Here is a 21,548-nt window from a genome sequence, read left to right on the forward strand (position 1 = left end):
TCCTAAATGCATCTCCCTCTAAAAAGCTTTACTTCATGTATGAATGCAGAGAGTAACAATAGAGAGGTAATGAAATTAAGACAGTTCCAGCTCTTTCTGATGGAGTACCTTTACAGTGCCTGTCACTATGCAGTGTCAGTTGTTTGAAAGGATCAAGATTTCTGGTCCAGGCAAGTACAGTTTACATCAGTGTTTGTGCTCTGGGCCCACAGAACTTGATGTTTGTTTCTGGAGATGATGGTGATGATGTCTACAATATGTAGAGGAAGGCAGTGTTCAGGTTGCTGGCTTTGGAAGCTCAGTGTTCTGTCCTACTCTTTAAACCAAAAGGAGAGAACGTGCTAGATTTGGGGCAGGAAGTAATGTCTGTACTACAGCTGTCATTTTGACTAAAGCAGGCAGATGTACTTAATTTAGTTTTAGATTAATTACTCTGCCACAGGGATGGGAGCTTTAACTTCCCTTAGAATCACAGATTAACTTCTGCAGCTCAAATGCCCATGTCTTGATGGGCAATGCCCCAATACCACTGGTGGTGTTATGCATCTAAATAAGGTTGATACCAAGTGATAGCAGTGACTGGGGAGTGATATTACTGGGCCCTTTTTAGTATTTGTTTTTTATCCTGTCCACTAGCACCGAGCTCTGGCCCTGGGAAAAAGAGCACTGTCCCTATATGGACCTTGTGAGGTTGGTAGATCCCGGGGGAAGAAGAGGCAAAGGAAGCCTGAAGAGCTCTGCTTTCAGTTTGAGCTGTATCTTCTCTTATGGGGGGGGCAAACATCCCTATGGGCAAGAAGATCAGATGAATTTGGAAAGAACAGGGAACCTCTTCTGACTTGTTGTCACCAGAGCCTCACGATCTAGCAAACTCACTGTCTACAAATCAGAAGTGCCGTGGGGACAGTCCTAGGAGAAGTTGGGTGAGGTAGAAGTTGAGTCTAGGCAGGGAGTCTTGTGCTCTGAGAGATGAAAGCTGGGTCTTGTAGAACCTCATCATGCTTGTGTCCTCTAAAGTCCCCAAAACACAGGTCCCACACTGCCAGCACAGTCATCCTGACAGGGTAGTTGGTGTTCAGTGAGGGGAGAGAGAGAGATGGTGTCATCCATAGTCCCACAGCCCTCCCAGTCCCCATTCTCAAAGGCTGTATAATAACATTTTGCTGTTTTGCTGTTGACACAGCTACTGTCCTGATATGGCTGCTGTCACACTCTCTGGGACAAAACTAGCCTGGATCTGTGTGGACATGCTGCAAACATGACTGTGGCCTGCAGCCTAGGCATAGCTTCAGGACCTGGATCCTCTCTCTGTGCAGACACACTGTACTGAAATTCCTGGGATATCTCTCATGTTTGTAGCAGTTGGAAGAACATTGGCATGATCACAGCCAAGACAGTAAACAAAAATCCCCCAAACAGCTGCTCTTCATCTTCCACGTGATTGTTTTAATGAAACACGGCCCGAGACGTGTGCTGTGTAAAAATGTGGTAACTGGGAGAGAATTGTGAGTGTTACATTGTGCCCTAGGAGCAATTAAATCAGGTGTATCCCTAAAAAGACTGAAGGTGCAGAAATTGGAAAAAAATTAAATGAAAGGGAAACCTGCAGGTTTTCACAGGTGTTCAGTGCCCTCACGAAGCCCAGGCATTTGCTGTTCCTGCCACTGCTGAGATTTGGATAAACTGTTTTGTGGAATGGTCGAAACAGTAACAGTAGTATTTTGCTATTATCTGTGTGGTGAGCAACAGATTTATTTTGGTAGAAACTCAGGTTAAATTATAGCAAAAATTAAGAAAAGACAATTTTAATTTTTTTTTCCTTGGAGGAAGTTGAAGTTGTTTAGCAGAGCTGCTGTGAGTGTGTGCTCAAGGCTCTGGTCGTGTATTATGTGCTGATGTAACAGACCCACAGATGACAGGCACGTATCAGGCCCTTGCTTCAAAGCTCTCTCTGGGGCGTTTGATGATTATGTACTGCTATATCACAAGTTGCAATGCAAGAATATTAACATATCTTCTTCATTTTCCATGCAAAAGGGTGTGTTGGTGTCGTCTTCCCTGCCAGGTTGGTCTGATGCATGAATCTGGTGTCTAACCTGACTCTTGTCCACATACATAAATCGCTGGCTGGAATGAAGTGGAATTTGGGTTAGCTGGCTGAGCAGAGCAGCTGGAGGAGGTTAAAAGCTTGAGCACTGCTGACACTTGAGCTGGGGGTGCAGGAGGAATGTAGCACTCGGGTTACAGCAGCTCATCAGTTGCTAACCCTCTGGCTTTGCTGGCCCAGCCATTCTGCAACAGCGGAATATTATTTGGTGATCTGATTGCTCTCAGTTTGCCCTCACTGGGCAAGTCATCAGACTTGCAGAGGTAGGATGTCTTGTGTTGGCTTTAAATCAGTCACTGAGAATAGAGTGGCTGTGCAGAAATCCAGTGCAAGCTCCAAAACCCATCCAGAACTGCACTGAGCTCTGGGCAGCTGAGATCACACCCAGCTGAGCAACCATGCAAGGCAACTTCATTTGAAGGATAAATGTACCTTACACTGACCTAAGAGGATTACCTTGAGATTCCTCTTGGAGTGAGAACATATCCCAAGTGTGTCTCAGCCACTGGCAGGAGTAGCCAAAATTCAGGTATCCACTCCTGTGGCAGGTTGGAGAATGCAATGGCAGAGGTGACAATTTAATGAAACATAAGTTCTCAGTACTCCACTGCCAAACATATAAAATCAGCAACATAAAATGTCTTGCTATACAAACAGAGAAGCCCCATCCATTTAAAGCACTTTCAAAAGCAAAATAGGCTAAATGAGAAAGAGCAAAGCAAGTCTGCTGCTTCTCTGTAACAGTCTGCAGGTAAGCAAAATGTAAAATCTCATCTCTGGAAGTGTGCAAGGCCAGGCTGGATGGAGCCCTGAGCAACCTGGCCTAGTGGAATGTGTCCCTGCCCATGGCAGGGCAGTTGGAACTAGATTAAGGTCCCTTCCAACCCAAAGCATTCTGTGATTCTGTGAAATGCTGCCAAACACAGCATACACAGAGAGATCTTAGGAAACCACAGGTTCAGTAAAATTAATTAAAAAGTCTGCTGCTGATGCTTTGGGACAGCACTGAGGAAGTTACCCTTGTGTGCTGGTTGCTTCTGCCGATGCAGAAAAGCGCTGTAGTCCAGAAGATGGATGTGCTTAAACTGATATGCTGTGGAGTTGAGAAGGGAGTTTCAACCCATTTTGCTTGTACAAAAAGCTTCAGGCTGAAAAGTTGGGAGTTTACTGGTCTGCCAGTTTCCTTGAACGTAGAAAGTGCAGACTGTCCCAGTGGCTCTAGTTGTAAGCACCTGGTGCTTTATCTACTTATGCTCCCTAGAAGTAAGGTGCTAAGGAGTTTATAAGGGATAGAGGCACTGATTTTCCATTACTGCATATGTGAAATTTCTGAAGTGGTGTTGGTAAATCAGTAGGTAAATTAATGCATTGCCTTCCCAGTGGATCAGTGCCAGTGCACTAGGGGACAGGCAGTGTTTCCTAACAGCTTTAGCAAGGAATGTGTCCAGTTTTGCCTTTGATTGTAGATGGTCAGGATGAGTCCTTTCTATGTGCCTTAGAATCAGGGTCTGTGTGGTAATTTTAGTATTTTTTTCAAGACTATATGCCGTGAGGTATCTTTCAGATCCTCCTCTCTCAACAACTTGTTACAACCTAAATGTATTTTTTATTAGTTATGCGATTTGTATTCTGAATGTCACTTGAGGTAGCTTAAAGGCCTTTTATAACCTTAACAATTCTATGATTCTGTATGGATTGAATTTTCTGGTGTTCCTACTTTATGGCAGTGGTGTAGTATGAGGGTCACAGAATACTTAAAGGCAACTTTTTGATGGGATGTAGTTTTAATGAAAGATGTCTTCTAACCATCCTGTCCTTTACAAAAAACAGTTACATTCCTTTCACCAAGGAATATGTTTGTTGCCTGATTGAGAACTAGTATAAAAAGAAAGAAAAGTATTGTGCTACTTCACTTCTTCCTTAAGCCGCATGGAAAAAAAGCACTGGAGTATTTCTTTGCATATAAAAATATCTTTTTATTGCTTTAAAATTTCAAATTTTTTGTGCCCTGGAAATATTGTGTATGGCTGAGAACAGCTGGGTGAATATAATTAGAGATGTTTAACTTTAAAAGAGAGTAATTTTGATGCAGACCATTTCATTGTGATTCTGAAGCAAAGCAGCTCTTTGACTCAGATTCTGATGAAGAAAAGATACAACAACATCCTGCTCCTTTGCACGTGGCCAAGGCTGCTCTAAGATCAAATGGCTGCACTGAAAAATCAGAGATGCTCACCACAGAATCACTCCAAAAGGAAGAGCAAAGAGAGGGAAATGATGTTTTTAACAACCCATTTTTGTCCTCTCTAGGTTACTGGACTGGGCAGTTTTATTGTCTTCCTGTTGTTCTGATGGGTTTCAATGAGCAAGGGAGAAAAAAGGCTCAAAGTATGCTGTTGGGTCTAACTTTCTGTTATTTGCTTGCTTGTTCAACCAGGGACAGGGAGCCCTGTCTGAGAGGCTACGGAGCTTTAGCATGCAGGATCTGTCGACGATCCGCGGAGACAGCAGCAGCACTGTTCCTGCCTCGGTCACCGTACGAACAAGTAGCAAACAGAGCCTCCCAAAACCATCTAGAAGTGCATCAGAAGGCACTGGCAGCTCAGGTAAGTGCCAGTGTTATTTTCAGTGTTGTTTTGTCTGGAATATCACACGGTTCAGTGAGGTCATGCCGTTGGCAGGAACAGATAGAAACAGACACTGCAGGCAGCACATACCAGAATTCACAGGACACAGACATGCTGTCGAGTCTCTTGGAACATAAGAGGGAAAACAGGATCATTGCTTGATGGTTACTATTCCTGGCTGGTACCAAGGATGGGACTTGGGCATGCAAGGGAGCCAGACTCAGTCCTTGCAAACTGAGCTGGAAAGTTGGATTCTGGGCTGGGGGCTGCAAGGTGTGCTGGGCTTTCCATGAGAGTGGCTAATGGAAGTGCAAAAAGAAGGGATAACAACATACAGTAGTGGACAAGGGTCATTATTATCATCAAAGACCCCATATGGTGATACAGTCTCTCTGCCCTACGTCATCTAAAGATAAATGTGAGTTCTAATGGATATCTGGTTTGAATGAGGCCCACTTGTACTCCTCCTAAACTGTACAGTAGCTGTTCCAACACTGAACAGTTGCGGTTCCAGAAATTTATCAGTGATGAAGCCTACTGAGAAATAAAACCCATACAGAGCACTCCTAGGAGCAGAGACCGAGATCTGACAGCTCTTTATGATACGAAGGCTGACTGCATAAGCACTGGTATGGAAAAATGTGTCTCTGAGGGACAATGGTTTGTTTTCAAATTCTGAAAGAACAAAGGGAAGAAACATCATGGTGTGAATAAGATCCATTCCTGAGGATTTAGTTATAAAAGCATATTTCAAGCTTGATTAAAGAAATCTTTGTGAGTCCAAATCCAAAACATTTGGTTGGAGATAGCTTTGCAGATTAGATCTCGAAAATTGAAACATGGAGCGTTATCTCAAGCAGGTGGTTCCGGGTGGCTTCTGGGATTCCCACACACCACCAAAGATCACACAACTTGACTGCTGTGATAAGAAGCCATGGAAAGTTGCACTTGGTTGCTTGTGAAACATATGTTGGCAATTCAGCAGTTTCAGCTTGTGTGTGTTGAGGTCTGTGCAAACATTCAAGTCCGTGTAGTTGCTGCCCCTTCTAGTTTGCTTTAGTTTTGGAACCTATTAGAAATGTCTTGTCTTATCCTTCTTAAAGAGTATCCATGAAGCCCTCTCCAAATTCTGAGAATTATAACTCACAGACTTCTCTATTTTTTTTTAACATTATCTGTTGAATAGATTTTCTTTACAGGTAAACTGAAATAGCTAATGTTGTTGCCAAGTGGTTTTATTCTCATCTTTATTGTAAGGTCTTGTATGTGCTTCTCTTGAAGTAATGAATCCAAAAATAAAGTGTTCACACACAGAATATAAAACTCTTAGAAGAGTCACATATTTAGAACAAAATAAGTGGTGTCATAAAGAAAGCATAATTTAGTTATCTTAATTCCATGTTGTGTAGAACAGCCTTTGTAGTTTTGCTCTTAAGACAGCTCACCTGGTCAGCTCACCTAGCCACAAACCCTTGTCTCAACACACTAAAGTACTTTATTTTGGTCTGGTTTCATATCAACACTGTACAAGGATCTCTCAGAATTAATCTCTGAAAAATTGTTCATGAACTTTTCAAACTGAGCGTAGTGTTGATCACGTATTTTGGATCCAAGTAATTCGAGATTTTGGTTTTAATTTTTCTTCTAATGAAGACTGCACAAATTTGCAAAATCTTCCAAGACCTCTATCTGTCCCATCTCACTTAGTGATTTCGTTGAGGTCCCTAATTCTCTACCTGCAAAGATAGGGACAGACACCTCTGGAGGGTGATTCCACTTGCATGTGGTAGTATCGTGCTGTGTGGAAGACTCCAGCTTTTCTCTCACTTCGAATCATATTAAGTCAAAGATATGGTCCTGATCTCTCCAGTCCTTCTGCTGTTTCATGGATACAATTTTGTGTATAATCAGAATGTCCAGAGGGGTGAATTGATCAGAGTCACAGCTATTGTGTGTGTGTGTATAAGAATGTGATCTATCAGCCAAACTGTCACATCTTGAGGGCTGTGTTCGTGTGAGATGACACTGCTCTAGGCACACCAAGCCCAGACACAGTTCCATCACTGCACCTTTCATATTTGTTTAGTTGGAGAGTTGCACATAAGCAAGGGGCAGGCAGAATTTGCCTCTACCTATTAAGTGTGCTATATGTATATGTGTAACATATACATATATGAGCGTGTGCATGAGCTGTCTCTACAGAACAGCTGCCACACAGCTCTTTCTCCTGTCTCAAAGCCTTCAGATGCCACAAATGTTCCTGTCAGTAGTCCCCACTCCCTCACAGAAACATCAGACTCTTTTTTTCCTGCTTTAGAGACAGTGGGACATAGTCAGTCTGACATCAGATGGAGTCAGCAAAAATACCCCAGACTGTGTGTTTGACATGAGGGTGACTCAGCCAAAGACGTCACCTTTCTTGTAAAAGGTCTTTCTAACCAGCTGTTGGAAAGCCCAGCAGCAGTAGCTGTGATACAAAAATCAACTTTAGAAACATTAATAGAGAGCCTGTCTGGGGCTGCAGACATTGCAGCCTTGATCAGAGTAGAAATCCTGCTTTATGGAGACTTTTGGGGAAGGCTTGAAGGAGCGGGTCCTGTGTCTGCAGAAGCAGTGTGGTGGTTAGGAGGCAAGACTGAGTTAGGACATGTAAATCCACAACCTGCTGTATTGCAAAACACTGATATCTCACTGGTATCTTTGCTCCTTGGTTTGTAAAAGAGAAGGAATTGTATTTTCCATGCCCAGGTCTTGAAAGCCATATGTGATGGTAGATGTTTGTGTATTTTAAGGTCAACACCTTACAAGATTTATGTGGCTTTCCTGTACTTGGAAGGGTCCCTGCCCATGGCAGGGGGTTGGAATGAGGTGATACTTAAGGTGCCTTCCAACCCAAACCAGTCTATGATTCTATGATAAAGGCAGGGTCACCTAAAGCAGGTTACACAGGAGCACATCCAGGTGAGTTTTGAATGTCTCCAGAGAGGGAGACTCCACAGCTGCCCAGCCTGTTCCAGTGCTCTGCCACCCTGAACATAAAGAAGTTCTTTCTCATGTTAAACAAAAATGAGCTACATGCCCCTGGGAACAGGCAAAACTGCTGCTCCCTTTTCTCTTAGTTTCTTTTTGCTCTTACCCTGGGAGAAGAGACTGATCCCCCACCTGGCTACAACCTTTCAGGTAGTTGTAGAGAGCAATAACATTCCCCCTGAGCCTCCTTTTTCTCCAGGCTAAACACCCCCAGCTCCCTCAGCTGCTCCAGCCCCTCTTCCCCCAGCCTGTACTACTGCAGGGCGTTGTGACCCAAGTGCAGGACACAGCACTTGACCTTTTTGAACCTCAGTCCGTCGGTCTCAACCCATCAATCCAGCCTGTCCAGATCCCTCTGCAGAGCCTTCCTGCTGCCCAGCAGACCAATACTGCCACCCAGCTTGGTGTCATCTGCAAACTGACTTGGTCTCCTTGTCCAGGTCATCAATAAAGATCCTGAACAGGACTGGCCCCAGTACCAAGCCCTGGGGAACACTAGTTGTGACCGACTGCCAGCAGGAGAGTTCCATCCACGCACTGTAGTTACCCGGGAGCAGGGTATCAGTAGTGCATTCCAGAAATAGGGCATTTTATCTGCAGTTTCTGCCAATTAGTGTTGATAAGGAGAAGTTTTCACTCTGCACTCACTGTATCAGTTTAAATAACCAACTTGTCCTAAGAATAACAGAACCTGTGCTGCACCTCTGTTCTCCTGATGCTCAATTACCTCTTACATCAGCAACCTGGCACCCAAAGCCAACTTAGAGTAGATTTTTTTTTTGAGGTTTTTTTGCTGGTTAGAGGTGTTTCCCTCTCTTTTTTCCTTCTGTCCTACTTCCACGGCAAATCCACAAATTATGTTAGCAGCATTAAAAAAAAATCTGACAAAAAAGGAAACGTCCTTGCCTTTTGCGAGTCTTTTATTCCCAGTGTTGCCAAGAGAAACCTTAAAATAGGAGATTAATGATTCCCAAAACAAAAACTAAAGTTTTATATGATTCAAAGAAGGCTTATGTTAATTGTCCTTGGCTGCTGCCAGCTAGAATTGTGCCTGCTCGTTGATCTCTTTGTGACCACACTAATTAAGAGAATTAGCTGAGGGCTTGAGTTAAAGGTTATGGTTATAATGAAGAACACAGAGCTCTGTTCTTACCCAGTGTGTTTTCTTTGACTGACAAGACAGCATAGCTCAATTTCTAAGGGGTAACAGCCCCTGCTATTATGGAATTTTGAGATGAAGTACTCGGGAAGGAAAAGCAGGTGGAAACCACCAACCCTTTCTGATCAGAGCTCCTCAAGGCTGTGGAGGTGCTTATGGTTAGAATTAAGGTATAGCTGGAACAATAATGTCTCAACATAAAAATGCATATTAACTAAATCAGTCAATAAAAGCTAAAACCCTGTCATCATGTGGGACCTGTCGTGGAGGATGCTGAGAGCTGACCCCACTTGGGTCACCACCTGGAAGTGGTGGCTTTGCACTGTGGTGGTCCCTTTCTTCAGGCACTCTTTTGGGCTGAAGAAGGTTTCTTTGGATCTTATATTATTATTGTTATTACTGTATTTATCATTGTATTATCAGAGGGGCTTCAGGTTGCACCTGATGCCCAGTATCCCTGGAAGTGTCCAAAGCCAGCTTGGATGAGGCTTTGAGCAACCTGGTGTAGTGGAAGGTGTCCCTGCCCATGGCAGGGAGGTGGAGGTAGATGATCTTTAAGGTCCCTTCCAACCCACACCATGCTGTGATTCTATGATTCTGTGATCTGTCTTGGTGATAAGGATGTTTTCCAACATCTGCAAGTGCAGCTCTCAAGGTCACTGCCTGAATTTACAACTGATCAGTAACTGTGGCAGGAACAGGAACCCAAAAATGTTATTTTGACTGAATGTGTTGAGGAATGTTGCTGCACATGGAATTTTCCTGAGGAAGGGGCATTGCTAGACCACAGCCAACCTTACAGATGGAAAACCCAAGCACTGCTGTAGCAGTTGTAACCCTTTTTGCTTTGGGACTGGCATTCCTGTGCCCAGGAGTGTGCGTGAGCATCACTCATTCCTACAGGAGTCAGTGTTTGGTGGGAGGGTACAAACACAAATTGCATAAGGGACTGCTTGTATAACTCCCTTTTGTTATGTTTTGATTATCTGTCAGGGATGTAAAAGGCTTAATTTTCTCAACAGTCACATCAGAGAGAGAACAGCAACCTTGTGATAAGGTGAAGGAACAGCCCAGCTCTGACCACTCAAGCTGTCCAGTAGTGGAGAGCTGTGAACTGAGGAAGAAATCCTGAGTTTGATCCAGATTAAAAGTACTTCTTGTACTATTTTTGAGGGATTATTTTTAGCTCAGGCCAATTTGCTAATCTGCCTTATTGGGAGCCTCCAAGATGTCTGTTTTGGGAGACCATGAGATCAAGAGGCCAGGAACTGGAAGCTCCTCAAGCCAGCTTTGCCGCTGAAAAAATGGTGTGTGGAAGCACACCCTCCCATGCAGTAGTGAGGTAAAGACAAGAGAGGGCTCCTTAGAATGAGGTTGCAGGAGTTTAGATGGGTCCCGTTTCCTGAGACATGGAAACACAGCCAGATCTGGTGTGGAATTTGGTGTTGCTGGTTCCAATCCTGTTGCGTGACTGTGTTTAAGAGCAGATGTGATATCTGAAAGAAAGTGAGTTGGAAAGATGGAGGACAGAGAGAGGTCTGTTGTCTTCCCTGCATAGAGAAGGCTTATGAAACTCAGGTCTGTTGGTGTGTAATTCCCCAGTCCTCCTGTGAGCACCAGGAGCAGTTCAGGTTCTGTTTTCACATCTCTTGGACGTGTTTCCAAGCCCACCAAAACACATGAAAAGGCTCTGCTGTCACGGGTGGGCTTTGGCCAAAAGCTGGCAGCAGGACCATGCTGCACTCTGCATTAAATAACTGCTCGGCTTGTTTCATTTTCATTATTGTTATTTTTATAAGGTGAATGGTGCTGGTTTAGATGGATTTGTGACACTATGAATCTCTTGAAACAAAGTACCATGTGAAGAGCTTGACACTCAGTAACCACCTCATGCAGACACAGCAGCAGGTTTATTTTTGCCTGTGTCTTATGTGAGGCCAAGAAATAAAATATGCAAGAGCTGCCTTTGAGACAAGGGGAATTGTTCCTTTTCCTCTACCTTTTCCTGCTTTTTTTTACCTTTACCTTTTGCTGTCTTTGGTGCCTTGCAGTGGTGCCTGTACACTGAGCAGTCCTGCTGTGAGGATAGTCCTTCCACAGGCGTGGATCTGCTCAGCACATAGTGGGCTCCAGCTGCTCCAGGTGCATTCACACCCATTCCACAGAAAGACCCTTCTCCTCCTCATCACACCTGGATGACACAAAGGGGCAGAGGCTGCTTTTGCCATGATTTGGAAGTGGCTGCTGACCCCCCTAAAAGTACATTCCATGAGTCATCACCACTGCTCCCGGGAAGTGTGTGCACATCTTCCTTTGACACACACCAAGGAAACACAGTGATCCCCTCCCTCCACAAAGCAGGCCCACCACCTCTTCATCTGATCGTTGCTTTACTCTTAGTTCAGCATTTCTTGACTTAGTGTCCTGGCACCCTGATGATAGAATGTGATATTTTAGCTTCAGTGCCTGTTCCAACCTGTGCTTTTTCCACAGGCAGAACTGCCCCTTTCCTCTGGGGACTGTAAATGTCGTGTGGCTACTCATTGTTATGGAAAACTGGAAACTCCAGAACAATATTTCCATATATTTTTCAAGGCAATTCTGTTGTTCTGGCGAATGTCCAGTAACAATCACAGACAAGACATGTCCTTATTAACAGCGAGGGGCTTTTGCATTTCTTAATCCTACAGTATTACCTTAATTTGTGTTGCATCACAGGACCATCAGTGTCCAGAGGTGATGCTGCCTGGGCCAGAGGATCACAAGCAATGGAACTACCCTCTGTATTGCCCAGACTGAGTGTCCTTTCTGCTTAAGCTCTCTCCAGGCTGAGATCATTCTCATCTGGAATGATTTCAAAGCAGAAAGGGGCAGTGTGCTTTCTGACACTCTCCATTCCTCTGTGCAGGAGACAGTCAAGGCTGTTTCTTGATTTTGCACTGAAGAACCAAAGGCTTTCCAGGACAGAACAAAGGTGGGGGAACATCAGCAGTCAAGATGAGTCTTGTTAGTTCAGTCACCACAAAATAGAAAGGTGTGTGAGAACAACCCCTATGCATGTCTTGTCTGAGCTCTCACAGAATGAACTGTCATAAAACTGTGATCAACTCCCTTCTGTCTAAAATCAGAGGCTGAACCCACAGCAGATCTCATAAGGCTGGTTGAGGAAGCCCATAGTTTCACAGTAGCATCCAGCCAGTGTGAGGCAGCTGTCTCATTGAAAGGGTGTGACCCATCTATTTGCTTTTGGCCCATACTGGCCTTTCCTGTGGACATGTTCAAATTTTATTTTTACATGCTGGCCCCAGTCAGGGAGCTGGTTCGAGTTAAATGCTGTTCCTTCCTTCCAGGTTGCTCTTGACCTGGGTCAGATCCTCAAGCCAGGAGAGAGCAGCAGCTCAGACATCAGTAAAGGGACAAGGAAGGTGGAGGCCAGAGTGTGAGGTGCAGTAGGATGTCTCTTCTCAACAGCAGCTCTGGTTTGTGCTGGTTTAAAATGACTGTGAAACTATGGAAAAACTTCCAGTGTCTACAATGCAGTATAATCAAAACAAAAAAATCACACAGGGCTCAACCCTTTTTCTTCTTCAAAAGCTTTTTTTTATGGAGTCACTGATGCCAGTGTGAGCATTAAATTGAAAGGCTCCAACTGGAAATTATTTCTAGACTGTTTCCTGGAACATAAGGTGTCCACAAGATGAAGTTGTAAAGTTCACACTTTTATGAACAGCTATGAATCACCTGCATTTGCACTGAAGGGTGCAGTGCAATTCCCTTGGTTATTTTCACTCTTATGGCAATTCCACCAAGATGTTAACTGCTGCAGGACCCTCCTGATTTAGGAAGATCAGGGTCTGTGGATGGTTTCCCTTAGAAGCTGTGTGAATGGCTGCAGCAGCCAGACTTGTACCAGAAGTCTAAATCTACTGAAAAAAAATCCAGGCACATAGCAAAACAAGCCCACCCCATGTTTATTATCATACAGCCTTTTGCACTGTGTTATCCATTGCTTACCCACACTCCCAGGTCCCTCCAGTCAGGAGTTATTTCTGCTCAGTGGTCTGAGAGCACAGCCAGGGAGCTGTACTTCATCCCATCCTTAACATCCATGAGGGACACAGCCTGGGATGAGTCTGTGCTCCATGTTATCAGTGGAGACAGTGCACGTGAGGGCCTTGAAGTCCCACTTCCAGATGATGCCAAGTGTTTTCTGGGAGTCAGTGGCTTAGCCCGATGAGTTCCTAACGTTCAGCTCCTCTTTCAGTGTGCACGTGTTGCTCGGTGTGCCGACTTCTCAGAGGTGAGTGCTGGATTTCCTGTGCCCTGGTATCCATGCATCCCTTTTGGGCATGGCTGTGTTACCCAGCCTGGCTTGCTCCCACCGCTCTTGCTCACTGGGTTTCCTAACACCAGGGAAACAAACACCGGGGAAGGCCAGGGTTTGGCAGCTGTGTGTGTGCTGATGGCAAGTGCTGCAGTGCTTCTCACCGTACTGACCTCTGTTACCCAAGGCTGGGGAATGTTTCTCTGGAGAAAAACTTCATTCCTTTCTCTTCTAGAGGATGTGCCATGTCCTTGCTGTGCAGTGTAACTCCTCTGCCATGTGTCTCCCAGTGCTAGTGTAAACCCACTGGGAAAGCAGCAAGAGCAAACCCTCCTCAGTCCCAGCCCTATTTTGCTCTGTTCTCTAGGGATTGGCAGGTGTTTCTCTTGGTGGAGGGGACATTTGTATTTGGGATAAGCAGAGTATGTAGCAAAGCCCAGTAGCAGACTCGGGTATGACAAGATAGGGTTGAACAGACTCTCCCTGTTCCAGTCTGCACTACAGCCGTTTTTGAAAAATGTCCCCACTGTCCCCAGCGTTTATTGTGTTTACAAACATAGGAATGCAGTGAATGGTTTAGCTGCTGATGGTCCTTTCAGTGCTGTGCCAGTTAGTTTGGTTGCTAAGAGCCGAGACGTGTCACTTCTGCGTTTTGTCCCTGTGGCAGATGAAAGGAGTGGGAGACCTCCAATTTGGGCATGCCAGAGGATGGTGCTGCCAAGCAGCTTGTCTGAGAGAAAAAAGAAATCCAGACTGGTAGTGTCTCATGTTGGTGGAGGCAAAAGACCTTTGTAACTCCTTTTCTTCTCATCTCATGTGCTTTTTGTTAATTTTGCACACCAATCAACCTGGGGACGGCAGCAGAGGGACTAGAGGATCACAGTGCTGCCACCGTGCTGCAGCCATCTGTGCCATCCCACTGCCTTGCACCTGGTGCCACAGCCCTGTGCAGCACCAGTGCTTGGGGGCTGGTGATCCCAGTCTCCTTGCACCCTGCATAGGTGGCAAACCACCCTCATGTTTGATTTGTCACCCTCCCTGTTGTCCTTTTCTGTGCAAGTGTGCCACTGTGCAGGACAACGAGGCCTGTTTAGGGTGGTGTCTGTTTAAGGAATTGTGAAACACTCATATTCACAGGGCATTTTATTAGTACTCTTCTAATTTTAGCCTAAACCAATTTTATGGATTTGACTTAGAAGTGTTATTTATAAAAAAATCACTAAATCCTTATGGGCTTAATAGTCATGAGTTAATCTTAGGAAAGTCATTTAATGATGCTAAAGCAGTGATCAGTCCAATATGTTTACAAATTGGACCCAAAGTCGTGCTGATCTGGTTGAAATTGCGTGCCCCGTCTTTCAGACTGGCTTGTCTTACTATTCCCACCCCCTCTCCAACATAATCCAGTCCCTTAGACCGTGTCAATAGGGATGTGCTGAGGCTCTATCTCATAGAGGGTTCATTCTGTCTCCACAGGCCGCCCTTTCTCCGTCTCCAAGGCAATAGATGCATTAATGCACTCTCAGACAGTGGCCTGCCGTTAAAGTGCTCCTTTGTAAGTGCAGCTTTGGTAGCTTGGAGAGCTGACTACGTCATGTGAGCATTTTTCAATGCCACGAAAAGCTGGGAGAAGAAAGAATCTGAATTTGTTTAGCTAGAGCTAAGTTGCCCTGAGCTATTGGCACTCATCTTTCCTTGGCACAAACTTTTTTGTAGCCAGTCTCAGAGTCTCAGTTCTCAACAGTTCTCATTTCCAAAGAGTTTATAATCTAAATGGGCAGACAGTCAAGCCTTACCTCAAGGAGGAGTATTAAAGGCTGGTTTAGAGCCTTTTTGGCAGGAGCAGTTGCCTTAATGCTCTGGCAGGTGGAACTCAATTGTTTTTGACTCACAGAAACCCCCACAGCTCTTACGAGAGCACAGGCTGGTGGAGCGAAAGTCTGATTGTTCCACTCCCTAGATGACATCCTGAGAGGAGGTTTTGTGAGGATGTGACCTGCAGGTGCCATGGAGTGTGCATTTCTGTGGAGCCTGAAGGCCAGGCTGAGCACAGCCTGAGCGCCCCTGAGCTGGAGCAGGTCTGTCCCTGTCAGCAGTGGTGGCTTCTCTGTGCTGGAGCTGTTTTCCTCACAGGAGATCCCTTTCCAGCCCAGTTGGATCATTCCCACCGGCCTCACAGTCCGCACATGACAGAGCATTGACGCAATTCAGGATGTTCCTCCTCCTTTGCCCTGGGCAGCTTCACCAAATACAAGTGTGTTCCACCAGATGTACTCAAGCACATCTTCCTGACAGCTCCTGTGCCAGCTCCTCTTGCTCCAGTTCAGTGACAGGACTTTGCTGGTGAAACTCCTTCCAGGTCTTTACACAAGTTTCTGATTTATCTCCTCTGTGTTCTGTGGAAAGTCAGGCTGCAGCATTCAGAAGCAACAGTACAATTATGTGAGAGCTCTTTTTCCCCTTCAGAGAGGACAGAGTGAAAATCTCCAGGGATATCTGTTTATCTTTTGACAGTGCCTGGCGAATGCTTAATGCTGGTCAATATTAAACAATCTTGCTTGGGACTGGCATTTAAGAAGTAACAAATATTATGTGTGGTGGTATTCTCTCAACTAACGTCTCTTAGGTGCTGTTGTGAAGACCTGGGGCATGGTGAGAGGGAGGAACAATTTTAATCCTTGCAGACAATAAATATATCTAGCAGGAATTGAAGAATGAGCTGTATATCAGGAGAACTTTTCGGGTGGCAAGTATTTGAGGAGGCATTTAATACTCAAATGCTGGTCAGGAGCCTTAGGCAGGGTAAGAGATGTGCAAGGGCATTAATGATGAACGGGACTGGTTTTGGGTGTGCACTGCAGGGTTGTGCTCCACGAGGTGACAGATCACACACAACCAGGAGCACAGCTCAGTGAGCACCTTAATGGACATTGGTGTTTTAAACAAATCACCTTATGGGTCTATTAGCTGTATCCAACCCCTTTGTGGTAGGCTGCAAACATGAGTTATTACAGTGGAAAGTGCTCTAAAAACACTAATTGGCTTTGTGTCAAGGGGGCTGATCATACATCTCTAAACTAATTCAATTAAATGCTGTGGGTGGTTTAATTTTTGTTCTTAGCCAGTTTTGCTTCCAGCTCTCATTAGGGGGATTTTTTTCTTTAACCTTATTGAACTTAAAGAACAAACAACAACTTTCTGTTGCTGTAGATATTTTCTCCTTAAAACTTCCCTTTACTAAATACTGAATCAAATTTTTACAGGGCTGATTTGCATCACTGGTACTTCTGAATGGCAATTTAGGAGTTTCTCTTTAAAAGGAGTTTAATACTTATTTTAGTTATTTCAGGGAAGAAAAAAATTTCATAGAAAATCAGTAGGTTCTTTAAGTATGTTTGCATTTTACCAACAGAAAGTTAAAATATTAATTGTTGTTTAATAAGCTCCAGCTGAGCCACAGATATGATAAAAGCAAAGATGAATGTTTCTGTGTTCTGAAACAATGTTCCTTCCCCCTCTGCACCCAAATGTTTTCCTCTAACAGTTTATTCTTTCCTTTTCTCTATGTAAATATTATGGGACTCTGATGTAAGTGTTACAGATTGCATGAATTTTCTTCTGAGGTGTTTGGAATAGACTAACATTTAACAACTTACTCATTTGTGGGATGTGTTTTCATTAACGGATGACTTTGTTGATGTGATTAGACTTGTTTGCTTTGGTTGCATTTGACTCCAGCTTTGGAAAGGATGTCTGCCTCTGTTTTGTGGCTCTTGGGCAGTGTGTGCTAGTGGAGTTGCCTGCTCCTAACTTCTTGGTTTGGCAATGAAAACTGCTGGGGAAGTACAGGACTTGAGTCAATGTCTTTTGGAAATGATGGTGAATTTATCTTTGTTGCAGGGGAAAGAAGCTGATGGCCATCGTATAATAAATATCTGTTTTCCCGGGCTTTTTACTTGGTGTGCAAACCTCTTTATGTGAATTATCCCCTGGAAAGGCTTAACTTTGCAGTGACCTTACCTTCCATTACAATAATACAATACCTTGCTCCTGTCTTGTGTAGTCTGTGACTGTGGTTTTCCCCGTTGCTCCTGAGGAATTACAGTGATGGGAGGAAGAAGTATTGTGCCCAGCAAAATAAGGGGAGGTCCAATTTCTCTCAAAGTTGCCTGTAACTGTATTTAAGTATCCAGATTTTTCAGTGTCTAGATCCAATTAATTTGGTCACCTGTAGTTAGAGTGGGCCAGGTCCTGATCTCTGTTGTACCCATGAAAATCCATAGGAGTTACTCGGGATTTTCACAGCAGCACGGACCAGAGTCTGAATCAAAGTGATTGCTGAATCCCACTACTGAATCCCAGTAGTTACTGTAGAAAGAGCGTTGCAAGTGAGATTTCTTAGCCCTTGTTTAATCACAAGATTAAAGATGATGATGACCTGGCCCTACATTCACCTATCTGTGCTTGGTTGTTCCCTGTGATGCATTTAACAGCTTAGATCCCAATTCTCAGAGCACTCGAATTTCTCCTTTAACTTGAGATGTACCCAGTTTCAGGACTTCCCACACAATGTGGCAAATACTGTGCTGTATCAGTGCCCTTTGGAAGAATTAAGATATAATGATAGGAACTAGAATTAAGGGGTCCATTTCCTTAGACTGTTTATAGTCAGATTCTGTCTTGCCTTAGTGGAGAGAGGAGTGTAGTCTGGTCTGGGTGCTGAAAAGGTGTTTGCCAGAGGCAGCAGCAGCTTTAGTCCTGGCACACCAGCCCATTTCCCATTTCTGCAGCAATCCATCCCCTCCACACAAAGGTGTGGAGCCACAAATGTAACAGGTAGAGATACCTGAAGCACAGCCTGCCCTGAGATGGGAGAGAGTGTCTCCCAGAGAGATGCAGGTCAAAGGTCTGGTGTGTGATCCATGTTTTTACACAGCCACCTCCTGGCTGTGGCACAGTCCCTGGGGCTGTTGGCTGCTTCCCTGGAGCAGCATGCACTGCTGGCTCTGCTACTTTCTTTGTGGACATCTGATAGTGACCTGAGACCCCACAGTCTCAGATCCTAAAGGTGTTTCTTAGAAACACTCAGGAGGTCACCCAAGGCCAAGTGCTGTCCTCAAGAAGCACGTGCCAGCCCTGACAACACATTTTGCTGCTCAGTCTTTACCTTCTCCAGTAACAAATTTTGGTGTCCCAGAACCCATCCATTCACTTTACATCTCCATCTCCTTTCTCAATGGTCAGAAATGAAGTGGAAAGGCCTGGGATTGTCCTGCTTCTTCCCTTTTCCAGTTCAGTGAGGCTGAAGCAGAACTGGTTCCCATTTGGCTGGTTTGCAGTGCCTCATTCACAGTGAGATGGAGCAGGGAAGAGGGTGTCAGACCTCTCAGGTGCAGGGATCAAAGCAATATGTGCCAGCTTGGAGGCTGAGCTCTCCTCTTGGTCTTCACGGAAGCAGCTCCATGACATGGATGTGACACTCAGGCTGATGGGGAGAATGAAAGAGATGAAAGAGCCTGCAGGAGGCTGTGCCTGCAGTGGATACAGGTGACACGGATGGCAGAGCTGCCTGGAAATTTTTTTGACCAGCACCCAAATCAAGAGAGAGAACAATAAGTAAGGAAGTAATGTATGCTGAAAAAACATGGGAGTGTTATCAGGGCTGACAGCTGCTTCTGTCTCCTCTTGCAGCACAGTGGCTGCAAGAAAAGGGAAGCAGGGCACATTTTCCTGATCCCATCTGCTCTCAGCCTCAGCTGCCAGTGTCTCATCACTCTAGTCCCTGAACACTCTGACTGGTTCTCCAACACATCTCCATCCTGTTCCATTCAAAGTCCTTTTTCCCTGGGGAAAGCCCTGGTCCCCTCACAATGGCACGTGGCTGAAGGTGTGGTGGTGTGCCACTGTGCAAACCTCAGTGAGGTCGTTGAAAGAAATTCTGAACCACTAAACTTGTCTCCTTTTTTTCACATAGAGAGGCAACAATGACCAGCTTCCACATCCAAGATGGCCTAAGCTAGGCTGCTCCCGAATAGCTCACTTCCCAAGTGGAGAGATAAAATAGTAAAATAAAACATTCCTGTACCTTTTTGCCCTGTGGTCTAGGGAGCATTTAATTCTCCCCACAGTGTAATCTTCACACAGCAGTCACATATAGAAGAAAAACAATTCAGCATTATCCCTGGCCTCTCTGCAACGTGACTGTCAACATCTTAAGTACAGCTGGGAAAAAAATCAACTTCCAGCTCTTCCTGGAGACCTCTGTTGGTCTCCAGAGCCTGCCCATGCACATGGTGATAAAGGGGGAGAAACACAGGGTCAGTGGGCAGAGGATGGTGTGCACAGACCACTCTCTCCAGCAGCAGCTGCATCCTGTGGGCTGAGAACGATTAATTGCTGACTTCAGTTTGGCACTGGAGGGAGCCCCAGTGACCTGCTTGTGACTGGTGGTGTTGCTGTAGCCAAATCACTTTCCTCTGTCTCTCTGTTACCCAACTGAAAGAGCAGTTGGGGAATTCAGTTCTTTTGGGCTTTAAGAATCAAAATGGATTAATAAGTATTTGATGTTTAAGAATCCTCTTTGGTTTCAGTCTTTGGGCTTTAGTCTTTGGAAAAGCAGACTCTTGCAGTCAGGGTGAGACAAGAAGCACAGAACATTATATCTACATGTGTTCATGCAACAGTCAAAGTATAGACCCAGTAATTGTGATTAGTGCCATCTACACAGCAAACACTTCCAGTCCTGACATGTTTTGGAATGAAAAAAGCCGCCTCGGAAAGCTCCAGCCCTGCTGGTAAGAAACTGTGGAGATGCAGGAAGCTTGGTCATGTTGGGTTTCCTCTTATTCTCTTGCTTTGGATTGTTCATTAAAAATGCTGTCTCATTCCACTGTCTGGATTTAAAGCAGCAGATTAATTTGGTTGTGGAGTGTGACCAGTCCCACAAAGATCATGCCTGTAAGGTACAAGGATAAGAACCACCAACTCGGTGTGTAGTCATGGGGCAATAATCTGCCTTCAGATCTATCAGTGGAGTTAATGCTCCATCACATTTACATTTACTTCAGAGTGACAGAAGAGAGACTTTTCCCTGCTCTGATCTTGCAGCAACACACCCACTTGCTGAGGGTCCATTCCATGCCTGGTGAAGCTTCTGGTGAATCTCAGACTGGGTGCTTGCCTTGAGATCTCTCAGCTTCAAGTGTGTTAGTGCTTCTGTGCTTCGTGTTTCTGCATCCCAGGCAGCTTTCTGTGCCAACTGGAGGGCTTCAACACCCATTTGGAGTCTTCTAGAGGATACTCCTCCTGGAAGCAGTAAATGTGCAGAAGCTATGGATGGAGTCGGCAATTCAAGAAATCAGCTATTTTGTTTATCCCTGAGCCAAACAAAAAAGCCTCTCTTTCTAGAATCAACCTCCCAAACATCAGGGACTGTGAATTTAGTCTCAATTCTATGTACAATAATAAAAATAGAGCTTATAGTGGGTTTGTAAACAAGAATGTTTTGGTTTCTAACCCCAGAGCTGCTATTACTAGAGTGTGTGTGTGAACCTTCTGCCAATTAATCCCTGGGAGATGCATGGCTTTGCAGTGAGGTGACATTTGGCAGCCTGTGAATCAAACCATCACTGATCTCTCCATCCTTTGTCTTCACATTTAGACTGTAAATGGCCATGTTAAATAGGTGAAATAGGTGTGGACAATAGGTATGAGAAGCCGCCTGAGACAAACTGTGAAACAAAAGGCTCAGTGTTCTCAGATGACGAAGAGAACGATTTTGCATCCATGAACAAAAGGCCCAAAAAGAAGGATCAACCCCTTGAGGTACTTCCATATTGTCTAGGCTTCTCCTTCTGTGACATTCCTTGAACCTTCAACTGAACAAATATCTCTGTTTGGTCTAAAACCACACAGTCCAAGCAATACATTTCTGGTTTTTTGAGAGTGGGTCTTGCTGTGGGTTTGCTCAATTTTTTTCCATGTGTGGATTTCCTTAAAGGAGTCTGAATTTGTGCCTGTAGAAAAATTAGTTATACAGGATTTGGTCAGCAGTTACAATCCCTTCTAATGGACTGTCCTACCTCTGGGGGCCAGAAACTACTTTGTTTTATGGTCAAGCTAGAAAAAAAGGAGATTTAGGGGGGGTCTAAATAAAACCTCACAGTGCTTGCAGTTCCTTATCTGTATGAATATTTATACCTTGCTGCATTGTGGGAAGGCAGAAACATGGCACAGTCTTGGGTTTGAAAGTCCTATAAAATAGAAATGACAAAGTCCTCGCTTTTGAATGGTAAGATCCTT

General features: G+C 44.6%; 1 protein-coding gene across 11 annotated transcripts in view; it reads left to right on the plus strand.

The window, feature by feature from the left end:
- REEP1 (receptor accessory protein 1) overlaps positions 1-21,548 on the plus strand; it is a 67,870-nt gene that overhangs the window by 41,558 nt on the left and 4,764 nt on the right. For 3 of the 11 annotated variants that reach the window (XM_027667146.1, XM_027667145.1, XM_027667147.1), the window contains 3 exons: positions 4,545-4,713; positions 13,188-13,223; positions 20,932-21,071. In XM_027667146.1, coding sequence (XP_027522947.1) covers positions 4,545-4,713; positions 13,188-13,223; positions 20,932-21,071 — 345 coding nt within the window. The other 8 variants (XM_027667156.1, XM_027667152.1, XM_027667153.1 and 5 more) reach the window with 7 other exon arrangements.

This window comes from Corapipo altera, unplaced genomic scaffold (genome assembly GCF_003945725.1).
Source record: "Corapipo altera isolate COAL_440 unplaced genomic scaffold, ASM394572v1 230, whole genome shotgun sequence".
Lineage (NCBI taxonomy): Eukaryota > Metazoa > Chordata > Aves > Passeriformes > Pipridae > Corapipo > Corapipo altera.